This window comes from Phyllostomus hastatus, unplaced genomic scaffold (genome assembly GCF_019186645.2).
Source record: "Phyllostomus hastatus isolate PE091 unplaced genomic scaffold, TTU_PhHast_1.1 phas_scaffold_501, whole genome shotgun sequence".
NCBI lineage: Eukaryota > Metazoa > Chordata > Mammalia > Chiroptera > Phyllostomidae > Phyllostomus > Phyllostomus hastatus.
Window position 1 is genome coordinate 891,312 of NW_025334033.1, and position 18,701 is coordinate 910,012.

The window sequence follows — 18,701 nt, forward strand, 5'->3', positions numbered from 1 at the left end:
ACTATTATTTCACTTGCTCCTTACAACTTTTTCAAAGCTACTCAGCTAGTAAGTAGAGATGCCGGAATTCAAAGCTAGGCTTTGAATCTGGTTCAAGCTCTGATCCTGGTTGAATGGGGATCATATTCTTCACAAAATCATTTTTCTGATATTTTTGCTAAACTCAAATGCTCAATGATATTATTATAATAATGAAGTATCACCATTTAAAATCTGAGAATGGGAAATGTGAAGATGGAGGCTCTTGGCACTTTCATACCTAAGTTTTAACTACCCTTTACAGAAAATCTTTGCCAACTCTAGTATCAATTAAATGGGACCTCAGGTCCTTCAAATCTTAACAGGATTAGTGATTGGAGAAAGTGGGGGTATGTGTGCTATATCATGAAAAAATAAGTTTCAGGATTGCTCTGGAGAAGACCTGTCCTCACCAGGATTATGTTCATGTTGTTGCACAGGTGGGAAAGATAATGGCTCCTGGTGGGAACCAGAGCAGTGGTGTGACAGAGTTCATTCTGGCAGGTGTCCCAAATCTCAACAGCACAAAAGAAGAATTGTTTTCTGTCTTCCTTCTTGTCTACCTTCTGACTCTAACAGGCAATGTGTTGATTGTTGGGGTAGTAGGAGCTGATGCTCGCCTGCAGACTCCTATGTACTTCTTTCTGGGTAACCTGTCCTGCCTAGAGATCCTGCTTACTTCAGTCATCATTCCCAAGATGCTGAGCAATTTTCTCTCAAGGCAACACACCATTTCCTTTGCTGCATGTATTACCCAATTCTATTTCTACTTCTTTCTTGGGGCCTCTGAGTTCTTGCTGCTGGCCGTCATGTCTGTGGATCGCTACCTGGCTATCTGTCACCCTCTGCACTACCCCTTGCTCATGAATGGTACTGTGTGCTTTCGGGTGGCCTTGGCCTGCTGGATGGGGGGACTCCTTCCTGTGCTTGGCCCCACAGTTGCTGTGGCCTTGCTTCCTTTCTGTGAACAAAATGCTGTGGTGCAGCACTTCTTCTGTGACAGTGGGCCACTGCTCCGCTTGGCATGCACCAATACCAAGAAGCTGGAGGAAACAGATTTTGTCCTGGCCTCTCTCGTTATTGTATCCTCACTGATGATTACTGCTGTGTCCTATGGCCACATAGTCCTGGCTGTTCTGCGCATCCCCTCTGCTTCAGGCCGTCAGAAGGCCTTCTCTACCTGTACTTCCCACTTGATGGTGGTGACCCTTTTTTATGGAAGTGCCATTTTTCTCTATGTGCGGCCATCACAGAGTGGCTCTGTGGATACTAATTGGGCAGTGACATTGGTAACAACATTTGTGACACCACTGCTGAATCCATTCATCTATGCCTTGCACAATGAGCGAGTCAAGGAAGCTTTGAAGGATATGTTTGGAAAGGTGGTAGCAGGCTTTTGGGAGGATCTTTTATTTGCTAAGAGTTTCAACCAAAAAAAAATAATGAAGTAAAAATGAAGGGATATAATAACTACTCTTAAGTCCAAGTCTTCTCTGTTGTCATTCTCTTTCCTATTATCATCATGAATATCACTAAATGACTGAGTTCTGAGACTATTATGTAACTTCAGAGTCATCAAGTCTATCTTTTTTTCAGAAAAAAAGTTCCTTGATTTTATCTCACACATAAACCCATATTATTATTGACATATCACAATCAAATCATTGTTACATCATAAGACCCTCCAATCTGCGAGATGCTGGAATTCAAAGCTAGGCAATCTGTTTCAAAAGCTTAATCTAAGGGTCCATGGTCACCAGGGAATTATCTAAGAATGGGCTCCAGAAAATTATAAGCCTCATTGGTATGTAAATTTTGTGTTGAACTTACACATATTTGAGGGATGTATCTATATGTGACCCTCACCAAAAGTTAAAAACTGATCGAAATCCTCAGTAGAGTCTTCCAATTGTTTGTGAAAGCCAAGAATTAAGCCCTGACTAGGTAGTTCAGTTGGTTAGAGCATTGTTCCAATATGCCAAGATTGCAGGTTCGATCCCCCAGTCAGGGCACAAACCAGAATCAACCAAAGAATGCATAAATAAGTGGAACAACAAATCAATGTTTCTCTCTCTTTCTCTCAGAATACAGTAAGTAACAAAATAAAATAATTCCTTATAATAAAAAACAAAATAAAATATATATATTATCTGGATATTTTTATATTCACATTCCAAAAAATTATATTTACTGTCAGGTGGAAAAGAGGTAAAACAAATTTAATAAGTGACTAATCTACTTCTCCACAGTAATCCAAAGTGTCTTTGAAAAAGCAGTTCAAAGAAAAATTTTATGAATAATAGCATTTAAGGTGTTTTTTTCATTTGTACTTTATTAGAAAAATGGGTTTAAAACATCACTCATTTTATCACTGGATTGTATTCGTTTAATTTGTTCATCTTTTTATGTTCCTATATCTGTTGTTGTCAATTTTTTGTTGTTCTTCTTTTTTTGTTTTTAATAAAATTGAGATTGTGTTGAGGACCTTTAATATTAAAGAGTTAAGAATGGCAACTATAGCAACCAACTACCAAGAACCAGACTTCGTGGTACATTTTATCTACCTCATTGGATATTTGAAAGGAAACGGGGAGAGTGTAGTCAAGATGGAGGCATAGGTAAACATGGCCTGTCTCCTCACACAACCACAGCAAAAATTACAACTACCATATTTTGTCATGTATAATGCATTCTCATACATAATGCACACTCACATTTTTCAGGAAAAATATCTTTAGTTTTAAGTTTTTAAAAGATTTTATTTATTTATTTTTAGAGAGAAGGGAAGGAAGGGAGAAAGAGAAACATCAAAGTGTGGTTGACCTCTCGCATGCCCTCTACTGGGGACCTGGCTCACAACCGAGTCATGTGTCTTGACTGGGAATTGAACCAGTGACCCTTTGGTTCAGAGGCCAGCACTCAATCTACCGAGCCACACTAGCCAGGGCCACATTTTAATTTTTAATTCAATTTTTAATTTATATATAAAACTGATTATCATATTACAGGGTGTTATTTTGCACATGGATATCATTATTGCTTTCTGGAGTTACACTTTTAAAGCATAAAAATAAAAAAGAGAATTAAAAACATTTATATATATATGGAATTAGTACTACCCATGTTTAATGCACATCCTTATTTTTTCCTTCAAAAATTTGGGCAAAAAAGTACATATTATACACAGCAAATTATGGTAAATTACAAAACAACTATCACCCAGAATAGTCAGAAAATCAAGCTACATGGAAATCCAGTGACCAAGGATTTAAAGAAGTCACATTCATCCAGACAGGTAGGAGGGACCAAGATGCAGAGACATGCAATGGGCAGTCCCACATCCACGTGTGGTGGATAAAAATTGGGAGGGATACCTCAGGAATGAAGGATCCCAGCCCTACACTAGACCACCCAGTCCAGGATTCCACTGCCAGGAAGATAAGTCACAATTTCTTTTGGAAGAAATTGTGAGATTCTCAGGTGTTTCCTTTTAAAGGGCATGCAGTGAATTTAGGACTTATGCAGACTCACTCCCTCTGGGCTCCAGCACTGGGACAGCAACTGCAAGGGCACAGTGGCATATGGGGAGAAACGGAAGTATCTGGAATTGGGGGAGTGCCAAGGGACAGCTTTCTCCCAGATAAAACTCCAAAGGCCAAGCAACAGTATTTGTTCTTTTTCTGAGCACAACTCCCCCCACCCCCCGCAGCACACACAGACAAACACACAGGCACAGAGCAGTGACACCATATCTGAGACTCCATCAACCTGATTCACATGGGTTGCCCTGCCCTGGCAATTACTGAATGCTCTGCCCCATCCAACTTATGGGTGCACTTCTCTATAATAGACCATGATACCAAGACTGGGAGTCAAAGCAGCTCTACCTAATACATAGGAACAAACACAGGGAGGCTGCCAAAATGAGGAGACAAAGAAACATGGCCCAAATGAAAGAACAGATCAAAACTCTAGAAAAAAACTAACTAAAATGAAGATAAGCAACCTATCAGATGCAGAATTCAAAACAGTGGTTATTAGGATGCTCAAGGAATTCACTGAGTACTTCAAGAACGTAAAAAAGACCCAGACATAAATGAAGTTTACACTAAGTAAAATAAAGAAAAATTTACAGAGAATCAATAGTAGAATGGATAAAGCCGAGAATCAAATCAGTGATTTGGAACATGAGGAAAGAAAAAAAACAACCAATCAGAACAACAAGAATAAAAAATAAAGAAAAAAAACAAGGGTAGGGTAAGGAGCCTCTGAGACAACTTCAAATGTACCAACATTTGAATCATAGGAAGGCTGGAAGAAAAGAAAGAACAAGAAATTGAAAACTTATTTAAAAAATAATAAAACTTCCCTAATTTGGCAAAGGAAATAGACATACAAATCCATGAGGCACAGAGAGTCCCAAACAAGATGGACCCAAAGAGGACCACGCCAAGACACATCATACTTAAAATGCCAAAGTTTAAAGATAGAGAGAATCTTAAAAGCAGCAAGAGAAAAGCAGAGAGTTACCTACACAGAAGTCCCCATAAGACTGTCAGCTCATTTGTCAAAAGAAACTTTGTAGGCAAGAAGGTACTGGCAAGAAGTATTCAAAGTGATGAAAAGCAAGGATCTACAACCTAGATTACTCTATCCAGCAAAACTATCCTCTGGAATTGAAGGACAGATCAAGTGCTTCCCAGTCAAGGTAAAGCTAAAGGAGCTCATTCTTGCCAAGCCATTATTATACAAAATGTTAAAAGGACTTATTTAAGAAAAAGAAGATAAAAGCTATGAACATTATAATGGCAATAAATTCACAACTATTAACAACTGAACCTAAAAAACAAATTAAGCAAACAACCAGAACAGAAACAGAATCATAGATAATAGAGATTATTTGGAGGGTTATCAGCTGGGAGGGGGAAAGGGAGAGAATGGAAGAAAAGATGCAGGGATTAAAAAGTACAAATTGCTAAGTATAGAATAGACAGGGGGATATTAAGAACGGTGTAGAAAATGGAGTAGCCAAAGAACTGATATGCATGACCCATGGGCATGAACTGAGGTGGGGGGTTGCCAGAGGGAATGGGAGTACTGGGTGGAGTGGGGTAATTATAATAGCGTAATCAATAAAAATTTGTTTTTAAAAGTGAAATTCCAACAGAAAAAAAAACAAAACAAAAAAAAGAGGGAATAGGGATTCTTATTTTGGTACTTTGGAAATCTTGGACAAATATTTATTCATTTATTCATTTCTTTAACAAAGGTCTGTAAGCATATACTAATATATGCTAAAGTAAACAGGAAATGGCTCCTAACCTAGAACAGGAATGGGGATAATAAGGTGCTTTACAAATGACGTTGGAGATCATATGAAAGTTGATTTACTATTTCTAGCACTCTATTGTCAGAGAAGTTTCCAGAGGCAGTCTTTCATTAAACAGGAATTAATTCCATGTTATAGTGTGTTTCTATGCATAAAAACAATGTTTCAAAAACAGTAAGATATGGACAGCACATCAACCTCAAAAAAGTGCTGCAAAATTGGCAAACTGAGCATTACCATGCAAAGAGATGGCCATAAAGTTTGAGTGGGCACTAAAACCCACAGGAAATCAAATATTGAAAAGTGCTCAGAAAAACTGTACTACAATTTCTGCTAATGGCAAATGCTTGCAGACTCCACTCTCTGAATGAAGTGATGCTGCAGGTGGCGCTAACACCCACCACACGAGGTACTGTGGACAGATAGGGCGCTACAGGGCTGCAGAGTTAACAGCCACAGTTTCTTGTGTTACAACTCTATTTTTAAAAATTACTAAACCCGGTCAAACGTGACAACAGTACAGAACATTGCATTATGCAGCAAGAAACATGCGATACAATCGTGTCAGGTTCTCTGTGTAGAATGTCTTCCATCTTCAAATGCTCTTCAGAAAGTCCCAACTCCTTAAGAAAAGGAGAAAAGTATTGTTAATTCTATTAGTAATACGCACAAACACATGCTAAATATTTCCAATCCATAACATTTCTGAGTGAGAGCTAAAGGAACAGCAGGAATGATCAGTGATTTGAGAGGGAAGCAAAAATCTTCAGTGATCTAGAAGTGTTGCCCAGAGAGCAGATGATATATTGCTTTGAAAACGACCTAATTTCCTGGAGCATAGAAACTGAAGTCTATCCCAGACAACCGCCAAAGGGGAATTTACATAACAGTTTATAACATTTCTTGAAGGAATCACCCCCATATTTTGGCAATAAAGTTTGTTGAACCACCTATTGTTTCAAAATTACTTCATTGTTGAAAATTACTTTGGACTCAATTCAATACAAACTTATTGAATACCATGTTCTGGGAAGTAAACTGTCTTTAACCTTTGCCATTTTAATTATGGTGTGGGAAGACTATTTTCTGATTCCTCTCCTAAACCCAGCGATTTTTCTCCAGACCCCAAAAGCAGTAAGGTGTGGACTCGGAGACACCTAAGCCACAGTGTTCCAGAGTTAGGAATGTTCAGTTAGGGACCCAGGCTCAGCTGCAAGTCTGTCTTGGACTGTCCTGAAAGGGTCTGGGTGCTTACTGGGTTAGGCCCAGGACCATCGCATTCAGCTTGGTTATTAGAGGACCAAGGAAAAATAAGAACTATTGACTTCATCAAGAAGCAAAGGTTATCTGCAAGACCCACAGGAGAAGATAACTGTACTATGCCCCCGATGAAGTAAAATCCTACAGCCACTGCCTTAGCTCGCTCTGCTATGCTATTTCATACCAATAATGCTTTTGCTGTTTGTTTTTTCTTCCCCAGCTTTATTGAATGAACTTTGTATTGTAGGTCTAGATTTAGAGGACCCTTCTAGGGCCCCCAGAAGATGGCATCGAAGAAGAGCCACCGGCTTCCAGCACCCTCTTCTATAGAATCCTGCACCTGCCTACTTCTCTATCACGCAGTAGGTAGTGGGTGGAATGGGAAGGGTGGGCGTTGCCCTTACTCTGCAGTCCCTTCTGCTTGGAGAATGAAGCTCCTGGGCTGTAGCTTTTTTACCTTGGTCACATTGCCTACCCTGTGCGGAGCATGCTCCTACCACAGGGGACAAACTCTGCAAATAGCTGTTGAATGAATCCCTGAGTCTCCGGGACTTACTCGCCAGACTCCTGGGAGGATTTAGACTCGAGGAGAGAAAAGCGGAAGAGGAGCACTCCCTTCCCGACCCTCCTGTGTGTTGCCACTTTGCATTTGTTCTGGATTTCAGGTTGGGCGTTAAGAAGAGCCTGGAGGCCTGGGAGAGAGGAAGCTACCCCCCAGACTCTGGGTTGTTAGCAAAGGGCGTTAAAAGACCAAGGAAAACATTAGTCCCCTTGTAGTCAGCTTCTGCTTCAGGAAACCTGAAGGACTCTCAAACCCAGATTGGCTGTGACTGGCCCCAACTCTGCTGAAAGGCCAAGGGAAGTCTGGATGCCTTCACACCCTCATTGCCTTGGCCCCAAAATTCTGGGGACCTGAAGGGTACTTTGTGCTTGGAGAAAGCTGCCTACCTATGAAACAAACAAAAAACAACCCCAGTCTCAGTCTATTAGAGCTGGAGCACATTTATGAGTCCAAGCAGACTGGTGACAGTGACACTGATATCATGTCTCTGCATCTTTCTCTTCCGTGAAGCACCTACACGCTCCCATTTACCCCAGGGCTGCACTGGCAGTGCTGGTGTTGCTTGAGCTCAATGACTTATCAGGCCTGAGGCTGAAGACCTGTTCTGTGGGCGCTACCCTTCTGGTGACTTACATTTCCATATGGGCCTGGTCAAGAACGTTTCTTTCTCATATATAAAGAGGTGCTTCTTTTAAAACAAATTTCTTTTAATTTTTAATAATTTGTTAAATGGTATTATATGTAAATGCTATCTATTTGAATGAAGTTTTAAAAATGAGTGGATTCAATGTTATGCAGTAACTTCATAGAGTTCTATCGTTCTATCTGGGGTGGGCATTGATCTTGTAAGGCAGGGGATGGGAATTCAAATCTTGCTAGAACTTTAGGTGGTTACTTGTTTCTCCCCAGGTTTACAAGAGAACAGTGTCCATTTTGGTCCATGAGGTGAAACGGTCTTGGAGAAAGGAAGCCCTGTGTGATCTTTCCGTGGAAATCAGGTCCTGGAGATTCAGGACAGAAGAGCATAGAATAAGGGTTCTTTTGATCTTGGAAAAGAAGGGAGGTGTTTGTGCCCTTCAATAAATAGGAAAGGAGCTAGATTACTCAGATCTCTCTGAAAGGACTCTGCAATTTGGTGGAATGCACAACTCTGTTTTCAAAAGAGATCAAATTAGCCTGGGCCTACTGATAGCCATGACCCCAGGGAGCATGGAGTCCTGGGCACTTTCCTTCTTTGCAGGCTGGCACTCCAGCAGTTCCTCCTCTACTCCTGGAGCAAGAACTGGTTGGAAGATTACTCTGGAGCAGCCTTGTCCAGAAGCTACACAGATAATACCACCCAAGCTGGGTGGTTTCTGCTCTGCTTCCATTCTCACTTCTTAGACTCACACTGTACATCCTATGCCCCAGGCTGCTCCCAGGACTTGATTTACTATAGTTTCTACTATGGAAATTTCTTTTTTTTACTTTATTTTTATTGTTAACACTATAATAGATGTCCCCATTCCCCTTCCCCCCTTTGCCCACCTCCACCCAGCCCTCACGCCCTTCCCTCTGGTCATCACCACACTGTTGTCTGTGTCTATGGGTTATGCCACATGTTCTTCTGCTAATCCCTTCACCTGCTTTCATCCAATCCTTCATCCCCTCTCCCCTCTGACAGCTGTCAATCTGTTCCATGTATCCATGCCTCTGTTTCTATTTTGTTCATCAGTTTATTTTGTTAATTAGATTTCACATATAAGTGAGATTTTATGGTATTTGACTTTCACCGATTGGCTTATTTTACTTAGCATAATGCTCTGCAGATCTATCCATGCTGTTACAAAAAGTAAGATTTCCTTTTTTACAGCAGCATAGTATTCTATTATGTAATGTACCACAGCTTTTTTATCAACTCATTTACTGATGGGCACTTGGGCTGTTTCCAGACCTTGGCTACTATAAATAATGCTGCAATAAACATAGGGGTACATATATTCTGGAAGTTTGTTGAGTTCCAACCTGAGTTTGAGTCTCAAATACAAAGAAAGCAGCCCTCTCATTATCTGTTACTACATGCACAAAATATACACTAAGTACTAGCTTTATTATGCCCTTCAGTAACTCAGCTGGTAGAGCAAGGACTATAGAGGTGGTTGACTGCTGATATTGTTAGGTCACTGGTTCAACTTTTAGCTTGAAGGAGGTGTGTGAGGGTTTTTGCAGCAGTCCTATACTCAATTTCCAGGAGGCTTTATTCTTATTACTCAATGACCATGAAACTTTTATTGTAATTCTACTCTCAGGCAACAAGCAAATGGCTTTTTGCTGACCATAAAACTTAATTTTACATGTCCTTTTTGTGATCATACAGATGTGGTTTGGAGATGTGAGTTAATGGCTTTGCATTTTAGATTTGAATGTTGACTCTTAATCTTTAAGAAATCAGCTAGTGTTGATGAATATTGGGTAACATCCTTCAACCCTTCCTCCATCCATACACTTTTTCATTATTGTGAATAATTCATACTGGGCAATACAGAATTTAAAGAGAAACACTGTAGAAAGGCCTGCCCTTGAAAAGGATGTAAACAAACAATACAGAGAATAAACAATGTAATAGGCTAAATATGGAAATGCTTCTTCATTAATTAGAAAGAAATACTTGTTAAAACAAGGGGAGATTATTTCATCACTGATTTACAAAATGTTAACCAATATTTAATGCTAACAAGGATGCAGTGAAAAGGATATTCTTGTAGAATGTCACCACTTTCTGGACAGAAGTTAGGCATTAAAAAGCAGGAACCTTAAAAAGACATTATATTTAAGTATTCTATTTGTACTTTTGGAAATATTTATGTATAATAAAAGAAAATATGGCAAAATGTGTTTATCTGTGGGTAATTTGTATTCTTTATACTTTTATGTATTTTTCCAAAATGTGTCACATCTATATTACATTACAAAACAACAACAGTGTTTTAACCATACAAAATGAAGTTTAGAAATACTCTGTGCCACTATGGAAGACATTTTGGCAGTTTCTTACAAAACTAAAAATACTACCATACAATCCAAGAATTATTTTCCTAGGTACTTAACCAATGAGTTGAAAACTTGTGTCCACACAAAACCCTGCCCATTAATGTTTATAGCAGCTTTACACATAATTGCCAAAACCTGCAAACAATAAAGATATCCTTCAATAAGTGAACGAATAAATAAACTGTGGTACATCCATACAATGGAATATTATTCAGTAGTAAGAAAAGATATCAAGTCACAAAATGATATGAAGAAACTTGAAATGCATATTTCTAAGTGAAAGAAGCCAATCTGTAAAGACTACAAACTGTATGATTCCAAATATGTGACATTCTGGAAAAAGCAAAACTATGGAGACAGCGCAAAGATTGGTGGTAGTGGGGAGTGGGGGTAGAGAGAGAAAGGGATGTGCTGGGAGAGCACAGAGGATTTTTAAGACAGTGAAACTATTCTGTATGATACTTATGAAAATGGATATGTGTCTTTATACACTTTGTCAAAATCCATAGGATGTACAACACAAAGAATAAGCCATAATGTAAACTCTGGACTTTAGTGGGTAATGATTTATCAATGTTGGTTCATTCACTGTACAAGAAATGTATGACTCTAGTGCAGATGCTGATGGTAGGGAGGCTGTGTGGGAGGGAGGGAGGAGAGGGGATATGTACGCAATCTCTGTACTTTCCACTCATTTTTGCCGTAAACCTAAAACAGCTTGTCTTAGTTCAGATTGCTATAATAAAAATGCCATAGACTGGGTGGCTTAAACCAAGCATTTAATTTCTCACAGTTTTGGAAACTGGAAGTTGAAGATCAAGGTGCCAGCAGATTCAGTGTCTGATGAGAGGCTGCTTCCTGGCTTATAGACAGCTGCCTTTTGTATCTCACATGACCAAGAGAAAAATGTCACAGCCATTCCTGTAAGAGATGTAATCCCATTCATGAGGATTCCCCCTCCCAAAGGCCCCCACCTCCAAACACTATCACATGGGGATTAGGGCTTCAACATATGAATCTGAGTGGGGATGGTCACCTAAAAATTGAATCCATAGACTGCTCTTAAAAATAGTCTATTAGTTAAAAAAATGAACAGTAATTTATGATTTCCCAGTTTAATTGAAAGAACAAAAATGATAATGCTGTGTTGATATATTGATTCTATTAGTCAACACTTACAAAACAGTATGAAACACATTCAGGATGATGAAAAGGAGTGATCAGTACAGAGCTAGAATTTGACAGAGACATTGATTGCATTAAGGTTATTTTAGGTATGTATGTGTGGTAGAATGACAAAAAAGTGAAAGTGACAGATGCATGGGGGAGGGGTGGCAGGAAGAGTGCCAGAGAAGAGTGGGGGAGGAAGTGTGGCAAGAGTGGCAAAATGTGGCTGAAGGAGTAGCAGAGGCTGTGCAGAGGAATAAGAGAAGGGATGACAAGGGGAAAGGAAGGATGGCTTTTGGTTTGATGGCGGTGATGGCGATGGAGGCAGAAAAGGGGTGGGGGAGGTGGGTGCAGGAATGAATGGCAATAGAAGAAAGTGTCTTTCCTTCAAGGCAATCAAATTGACTGGAATTAAGAGCCAGTGAAGGTGCTATGGGTTAAAGAGGCAAAGGAGTAAAATGATAACAAATGAAAACCCTCCAGTATGGAGCTCTAGAAACCATGGAAAATTCCAGTGTCATTGGTGGATGTGGGGAATTCTGTCAAACATTCTGATTGGGGAGGAGCTGAGTGGGAGAGGAGAGGGAGGGGATTTCAAACTAACATTCTTTTGAATGGAGATGATAGCCTAACTGGAGATATTCTCTAGATAGCTGAAAATATACAAGTAGAGAGATGAGGTTTTCTGGGAGTCATTAGAGGGCGATGAACAGAAATATAAAAAGTAAATGAACCTTAAAATAATACACAGAATTAAATTTCAGGAAGAAGGGAAAACATTGAAAGAAACCAACAATGTAAACCAAACATTGCAATGTAAACCAACATGGGGTAAACAACTGCCCCATGAAGAGAAGGACAATGATGTGGGAATACAAAGATGAAATTTTATTAAAATGTCAGCAATGTACAGAATATATCCACAGGTATAGAAGCACTGGGAGCACAGGAAGACCAGAGTCTCAATTTCTGAGAAAAATGTGACCTCTTTTGTGAGGACCTCCAGGACCCAAGATATTTCTTGGTGAGAGATGGGTGAAAAGGAAGGGGAGTGGTCTGGGGGAGTCACCCAGTGAAATAGGGACCTGGGAGGACATAGAAGATCTTGAATGAGAAGGGGAAGGAAATTAAAAGTCAGACAGAATTTTTTAAAATGGCATTAAAAACCCCAAGACCTTGTTTTTTGCACAGAGCCCTAGTTTTCTACTCCATTTTATTCATCCATTCCTCACGACACTACAGGTAGTCTCTACCTCCCTTACCTAGGGAGCCACTCAGCCAAATCCCTGAGTACTATGGTAGGTAGCAGGGGCTGTAGAGACTGAAAAGTGCAGTGGGAAAACCCTTCTGAAAGGGCACCACTGAATAGACCCCCGTGTATCCCCTCCTCTTTCCCACACTGAGTTAGATATGCACAGATATTGCAGTGGGGTAGTTCAGAGACCTAGATAGTTTCCAAGCTACATAGATTGACTGGAAAAGGACAGGAAAGTGGCTACACCAACAATATGTACACTTTTACATCCCATGCCCCTGGACCTGATGCACGAAGTCAGCCAAGAATCAGCTTTGAAGTGTTTTGCAATCACAAACCCACCTGCAGTCAAATCCAAATAACTGTTTACCTCCTCCCCCTCCCCCTCCGTCCCCTCCGAACTGCCCGAGAGCTTGACACCTGGTAAATCCTCCCTCCCTCCCTCCCTCCCTCCCTCCCTTCCTTCCTTCCTGTTATGAAAGCAATATGATTGAAACTAAAATCGGGTCTGCACAGGTTATTTCTCTAGTTCCACATTTGGCAGTGGGCTAACGGGGGCTGAGGAGCACTTTGTGGAAAGACTTTCTGACTGGTTAGCGCCTAAGCCAGGTGATGAGAATGGTTCAGTGTGGGCGTGGGTTTCAGAAGAGGAGGACCTGGAGCGTCCCCCCTTGCGCCAACACTAAACAGTGCAAAACCTCGATTACAGTGAAAGTCGGCAACAAATAGCAAATCTAGGCAGGGGAGGTCAGAAGGGCTTCAAGTAGAAAATCAAAGTGATTTGATTTGCAAATAGGTTCCGAAGCCCAGTGGCTCGAAGGAAGTTTGGATGGGGAACGATGCGCACAATCAGGTTATTAGTATTTCGGGTTTCTAGATTGACTAACACGCACGGTTGGCAGTGGTGGGATTTGAACCCACGTGCCTCAGGAGACTGGAGCATAGTTCCAGCGCCGTCGGACCACACCACCTCAAACAGTTACGCCGTCTCACCCCTGACCTATTTTTCTCAGCGTACAGATGCAAAATTCTGGTTTTCTCTGGGGTCAGTGGGCTTCCCCGTAGCGTTTCCATTCTCCGTTAGGAACGTCAGCAAACTCGGGAAGGGGGGATCGTCGTCGCGTTCTCACACAGCTGGGACGCGAGCTAGAAGGCAGCCAAGCCCTTGGGAGACGTCTACTTTTCTCTCACCTAGGCAATCAGAAGCAGAAAGAAAAATAAGTGAATGATCTCACTGGCGGCGATCTGTGGCATGGGATTAGAGAAGACAGAGGAGGGCGCTCCTTGCAGTTGGTTTGTTGGCCCGTAGCTGTGAATCGCACTCAGAGTGCAAACGGGATCTAGCTCGGTAAGAGGCGCCCTTTCACTTGCAAGTCTGACAGAGCCAGCAAACCTGTCACCAAGTTCCAGCGAAACTCCCCGGTCGCCTCCTCCAGCAGACCTCGGGTTCAGTCAGAACAGCCTAGCCCAATGTAATTGCTGGTCTTCTTGATGAGTAACGGAGAAAGAAGCACTCTCGAGTAAACACACGCTGGGTTTCCTTGTATGGGGTCCAAAGTGACTCTCAGAGGGAGGTTGCATTCCAAGAGCCTCGCCAGTCCAGAAAGCTGTGGATCCTCGGCTTCCCTTGCTTCCCAACACCACTAGCTCCATTCTGTTTCTTTGGAAGAGAGTAGGTCGAAAACTAAGAAAAAGTTTCAGAAGAGATATCTGGGGTCACCAGCATCTAAAGTGTCATCTTGTACCTGCCCACGGACGCTCCTGGGCACAAAGCCCCGGGTGTTATGTTATCAATATTCTTTGCTGTTGCTGATTGGCCTTTTCTGGATCTCTGGATCTGGAAATTCTCCTAGGGTTCTTCTTCTTTTCTTAAAAAAATTATTTTATTGTTGTTCAATTACAGTTGTCTGCATTTACCCCCCACCACTCCCACCCAGCCAAAGCCACTTCCCTCCCTTGCTTCCACCCACCCCTTGGTTTTGTCCATGTGTCCTTTAGGGTTGTTCCTGAAAACTCTTCCCTGCATTGTCCCCTCCCACCTCCCCTCTGATTACTGTCAGATTGTTCTTAATTTCAATGCCTCTAGTTATACTTTGCTTGCTTTTTCCTTTTGTTGATTATGTTCCAGTTAAAGGTGAGATCATAATGGTATTTGTCCCTCACCACCTGGCTTATTTCACTTAGCATAATGCTCTCCAGTTCCATCCATGCTGTTGCAAAGGATAGGAGCTCCTTCTTTTTTTCTGCTGCGTAGTATTCCATTGTGTAAATATACCATAGTTTTTTTTATCTCATTTACCAATGGGCACTTACATTGCTTCCAGCACTTGGCTATTGTAAGTTATGCTGCTATGAACATTGGGGTGCATAGGTTCTTTTGGATTGGTATTTCAGGATTCTTAGGATATAATCCCAGCAGTGGAATTGCCAGGTCAAAAGGCAGTTCCATTTTTATTTTATGAGGAAATTCCATCTGTTTTCTACAGTGGTTGCACCAGTCTGCATTCCCAATAACAGTGCACTAGGGTTCCCTTTTCTCCACAACCTCTCCAACACTTGTTTGTTGATTTGGTTATGATGGCCATTCTGACCAGTGTGAAGTGGCATTTCATTGTGGTATTAATTTGTATCTATCTGATGGCTAGTGATGCTGAGCATCTTTTTATATGTCTCTGGGCCCTCTGTATGTCCTCCTTGGAGAAGTGTCTGTTCAAGTCTTTTGCCCACTTTTTAATTGGGCTGTTTGTCTTCCTGGAGTGGAGTCATGTGAGTTCTTTAGATATTTTGGAGATTCAAAGCCTTAACTGAGGTATCATTGGCAAATAGATTTCCCAATATAGTTGGTTCTCTTCATTTTAATGCTGTTTTCTTTAGCCATGCAGAAGCTTTTTAATTTGATGAGGTCCCATTTATTTATTCTTTCCTTTATGTCCCTTGCTTTAGGGGACATACCAGCAAAGATGTTGCTGTGGGGAATGTCTGAGATTTTCCTGCTGACGTTTTCCTCTAGGATTTTTATGGTGTCATGACTTATATTGAAGTCTTTTATCCACCTTGAGATTATTTTTGTGTACAATGTAAGTTGGTGATTGAGTTTCATTTTTTTGTATGTACTGTCCAGATCTCCCAACACCATTTGTTGAAGAGGCTATTTTTACTCCATTTCATGCTTCTGCCCCCTTTGCCTAATATTAATTGACCATAGAGACTTGGCTTTATTTCTGGGCTCTCTGTTCTATTGCATTGGTCTATGTGTCTGTTCTTAATGCCAGTACCAGGCTATTCTGACTACAGTGGCCTTGTAATACAGTTTGATATCAGGTATTGTCATATTTGGTATTGTATTGGTATTGTCATATTTGGTTGGTATTGCTGATATTTGTTTGTTCATCTTTCAAAAAATTGCTGCAGCTATTCAGGGTCATTTATGGTTCCATATAAATTTCTGAAATGTTTGTTCTATATCTATGAAATATGTCATGGGTACTTTAATAGGGATTTCATTGAATCTACAAATTCCTTTGGGTAGTATGGACATTTGATGATGTTAATTTTTCCAATCCATGAGCATGGTACATGCTTCCATTTGTCTGTGTCTTCCTTGATTTCTTTCTTCAGTGTTGTATAGTGTTCTGAGTACAGGTCTTTTACCTCCCTGATTAGGTTTATTCCTAAGTACCTTATTTTTCTTGTTGCTATATCAAATGGGATTTTTTCCCTGATTTCTGTTTCTGATATTTCATTGTTGGTGTACTAAATATAAATAAGTTTAAGTTACCCATTATTTTAAAAGGGTTTTATTTATTAACAAGAGAAAATCAAAGCTTAACACATGCAAATGGAAAATTTATATAGGCATGAAAATTCCAAAAACAGTTAAGCAACTTTGGGAATATAAGACATGTAGGGGCAAAGGTGAAGGAGGGTGAATGCAGCATTAGATTTCAAAAGTGACAATGTGCTATTTACAGATAGTTAAGGATCTCCTAGGATTCTAATAAAGGTTTCCCAACTTCAAGCTCCTGCTCCTCCCAACCTGGATCACATTAAACCCTGCCCCCCCCCCAACCTCCTACTCCCCACCCCAGACTCTGGCCTGCCCTTGTCCAAGATTCTCTGAGGGCTTTCCCCAAATCCTAAGTGGTCAGGTTCGGGATGTGTAAGAGACACGAAGTTGTCTTTCACTGGATCTTCACCGGGTGGAGGACATCTAGTTCGCTGTCATCGCCGTCAGTTTTAGAACACTGAAATTCTAGAAAAGCTGCAGGGAAATAGGGCTCAAGGAGCCCTGGAGGAATGTAGATGCAGGCAGAGAAGTGGGGTCAGAGAAGACTGGGGCCCGCGGGGAAGGGGATCTGGACAGTCCCAGGCCCGAGGCCGACTCTTCTCAGCGCCCCATCAGCACCCTCGGCGGCCCGCTGGGCCATGGGCCCCCCACCCCTCAACCCGCATTTCATTGCACCGGGATTTCCCTCCCTGCAGAGGCTGTGTTATGCGCTCCCCCCACCCCAGGTCACTCCTGGTCGCCCACTAGTTTCCTCCTTCCAGTTCCAGTTCACGGCCAATCTGAGCTCCCCGGGAGGAGACCGGTGTCCACTTTAGACTCTAACCAAGTTCTCTTTCTCTGCAGAAGCTACCGGAGTCAGCAGCAAAGAGCAGAGGGCACCAAGAAGTCTCTCTCGGAAAGGTCAAAGGTGTGGCTTATACATCCTACTTCACTGGAGGCAGACGGAGTCAAATACTGGCACCAGCCCCTTTGGCAGGAGTTTGACTTCTAAGAAACTTCATTTCGTGTTTTTGCACTTTTTGAGAATCCTCAACAAAAAGTGAGTGTGACTATATTGCCTTCACAATATATGCAGGTCTTTGCCACATGCCACAGCACTGGAAAGACTGATGTTAATGTCAAGTTGGGAGAGTACCAGGAAATATTGTGCAACCACATTAGTATGTAGGATGAGGAAGTATCAATTTGTAAGAGATAAGAGACTGGGACTCTATTACTTGAAAGTTTGTAGGAAATGGGTGGGAGGGGTAGTAAGTGAATGGGAGGGAAGAGAACAAATATTTAAAATGTCTATGAAACTATTAGAGTATAGTAGAGTATATAGCATATAGTATATATGCCTAATATGTTATGCCTAGTATTAAACTATTATTACAGATAAGAGACTTAGGGTCCATGTCTAGGTCTTGGGAAGGCTTAAATTGAGGCTTTCGATGAGATCTCTGAGTGAAATTTATATTTGTGAACATTAATTCCAATTTGGTAAACATATCCACTTAAATAAACCACAGTTTCTATAACTGTGTTTTGACTTATTTATTTTTAAATTGGAGTGTTGTAAGATAGAAGCTACCTGAGACATTCCTGATCTTTTTTAGTGCTAGATGGGGCAATAGAAGGAACCCAGTCAACAAGTAAGAAACTGATCATTACACCAGAGCTCCCTTTTATCCTGGGGTGCTGTATGTTCACATTCTTCAGACCAACAGATTTCAAAGCACTTTCATATCAGGAGAGAACATACCACATTCTGGTGTGGCTGGCCTAAGTTCTTTTCTTTTTTTATAGTATAAAATTTTTATATCTAGAATTAGCCAGTTGGACTCAGTTTAGATGATCCCAATTTTTGTTGGCAACGTCCAAAGCATCATAGTGTGGAGCCAGCTGAACATATATCTTCTTCTCCCCAACAGGCCTGATCAGGGTGTTGACCTTGGCCACATCAATGTCATACAGTTTCTTCACAGCCTGTTTGAGCTGGTGCTTGTTGGCCTTGACATCCACAATGAACACAAGTGTGTTGTTGTCTTTTATCTTCTTTGTGGTTGATTCAGTAGTCTTGATGATGGCATAGTGGTCAAGCCTGTTTCTCCTGGGGGTGCTCTTCCGAGGATATTTAGGCTGCCTTCTGAGCTGCAGTGTCTTAGACCTCCAGAAGGTGGGTGACATGTGGACCTTCTTTTTTTTGTGGCTTTTTTTTTATTCTTTTAGAACTGCTTTCTTGCCTTCAAGCCTTTGCCATGACTTAGGCTTTGGGAGGGGCAGGGGCTTCCTTCTTCACTTTGGGCACCAT

General features: G+C 41.2%; 1 protein-coding gene and 1 pseudogene across 1 annotated transcript; one reads left to right on the forward strand and one right to left on the reverse strand.

The window, feature by feature from the left end:
• The first annotated feature begins 470 nt into the window (after positions 1 to 470).
• On the forward strand, positions 471 to 1,469 carry LOC123808973 (olfactory receptor 6S1). The gene has a single exon (XM_045823977.1). It carries the CDS (start codon positions 471 to 473, stop codon positions 1,467 to 1,469), a length of 999 nt encoding a protein of 332 aa, XP_045679933.1.
• A 16,763-nt stretch (positions 1,470 to 18,232) lies between these two features.
• Positions 18,233 to 18,701, reverse strand: LOC123808408 (annotated as a pseudogene).

Bases quoted from the DNA above. Each gene is read 5' to 3' on its own strand.
- LOC123808973 (XM_045823977.1), top strand. From the start codon at position 471: ATGGCTCCTGGTGGGAACCAGAGCAGTGGTGTGACAGAGTTCATTCTG.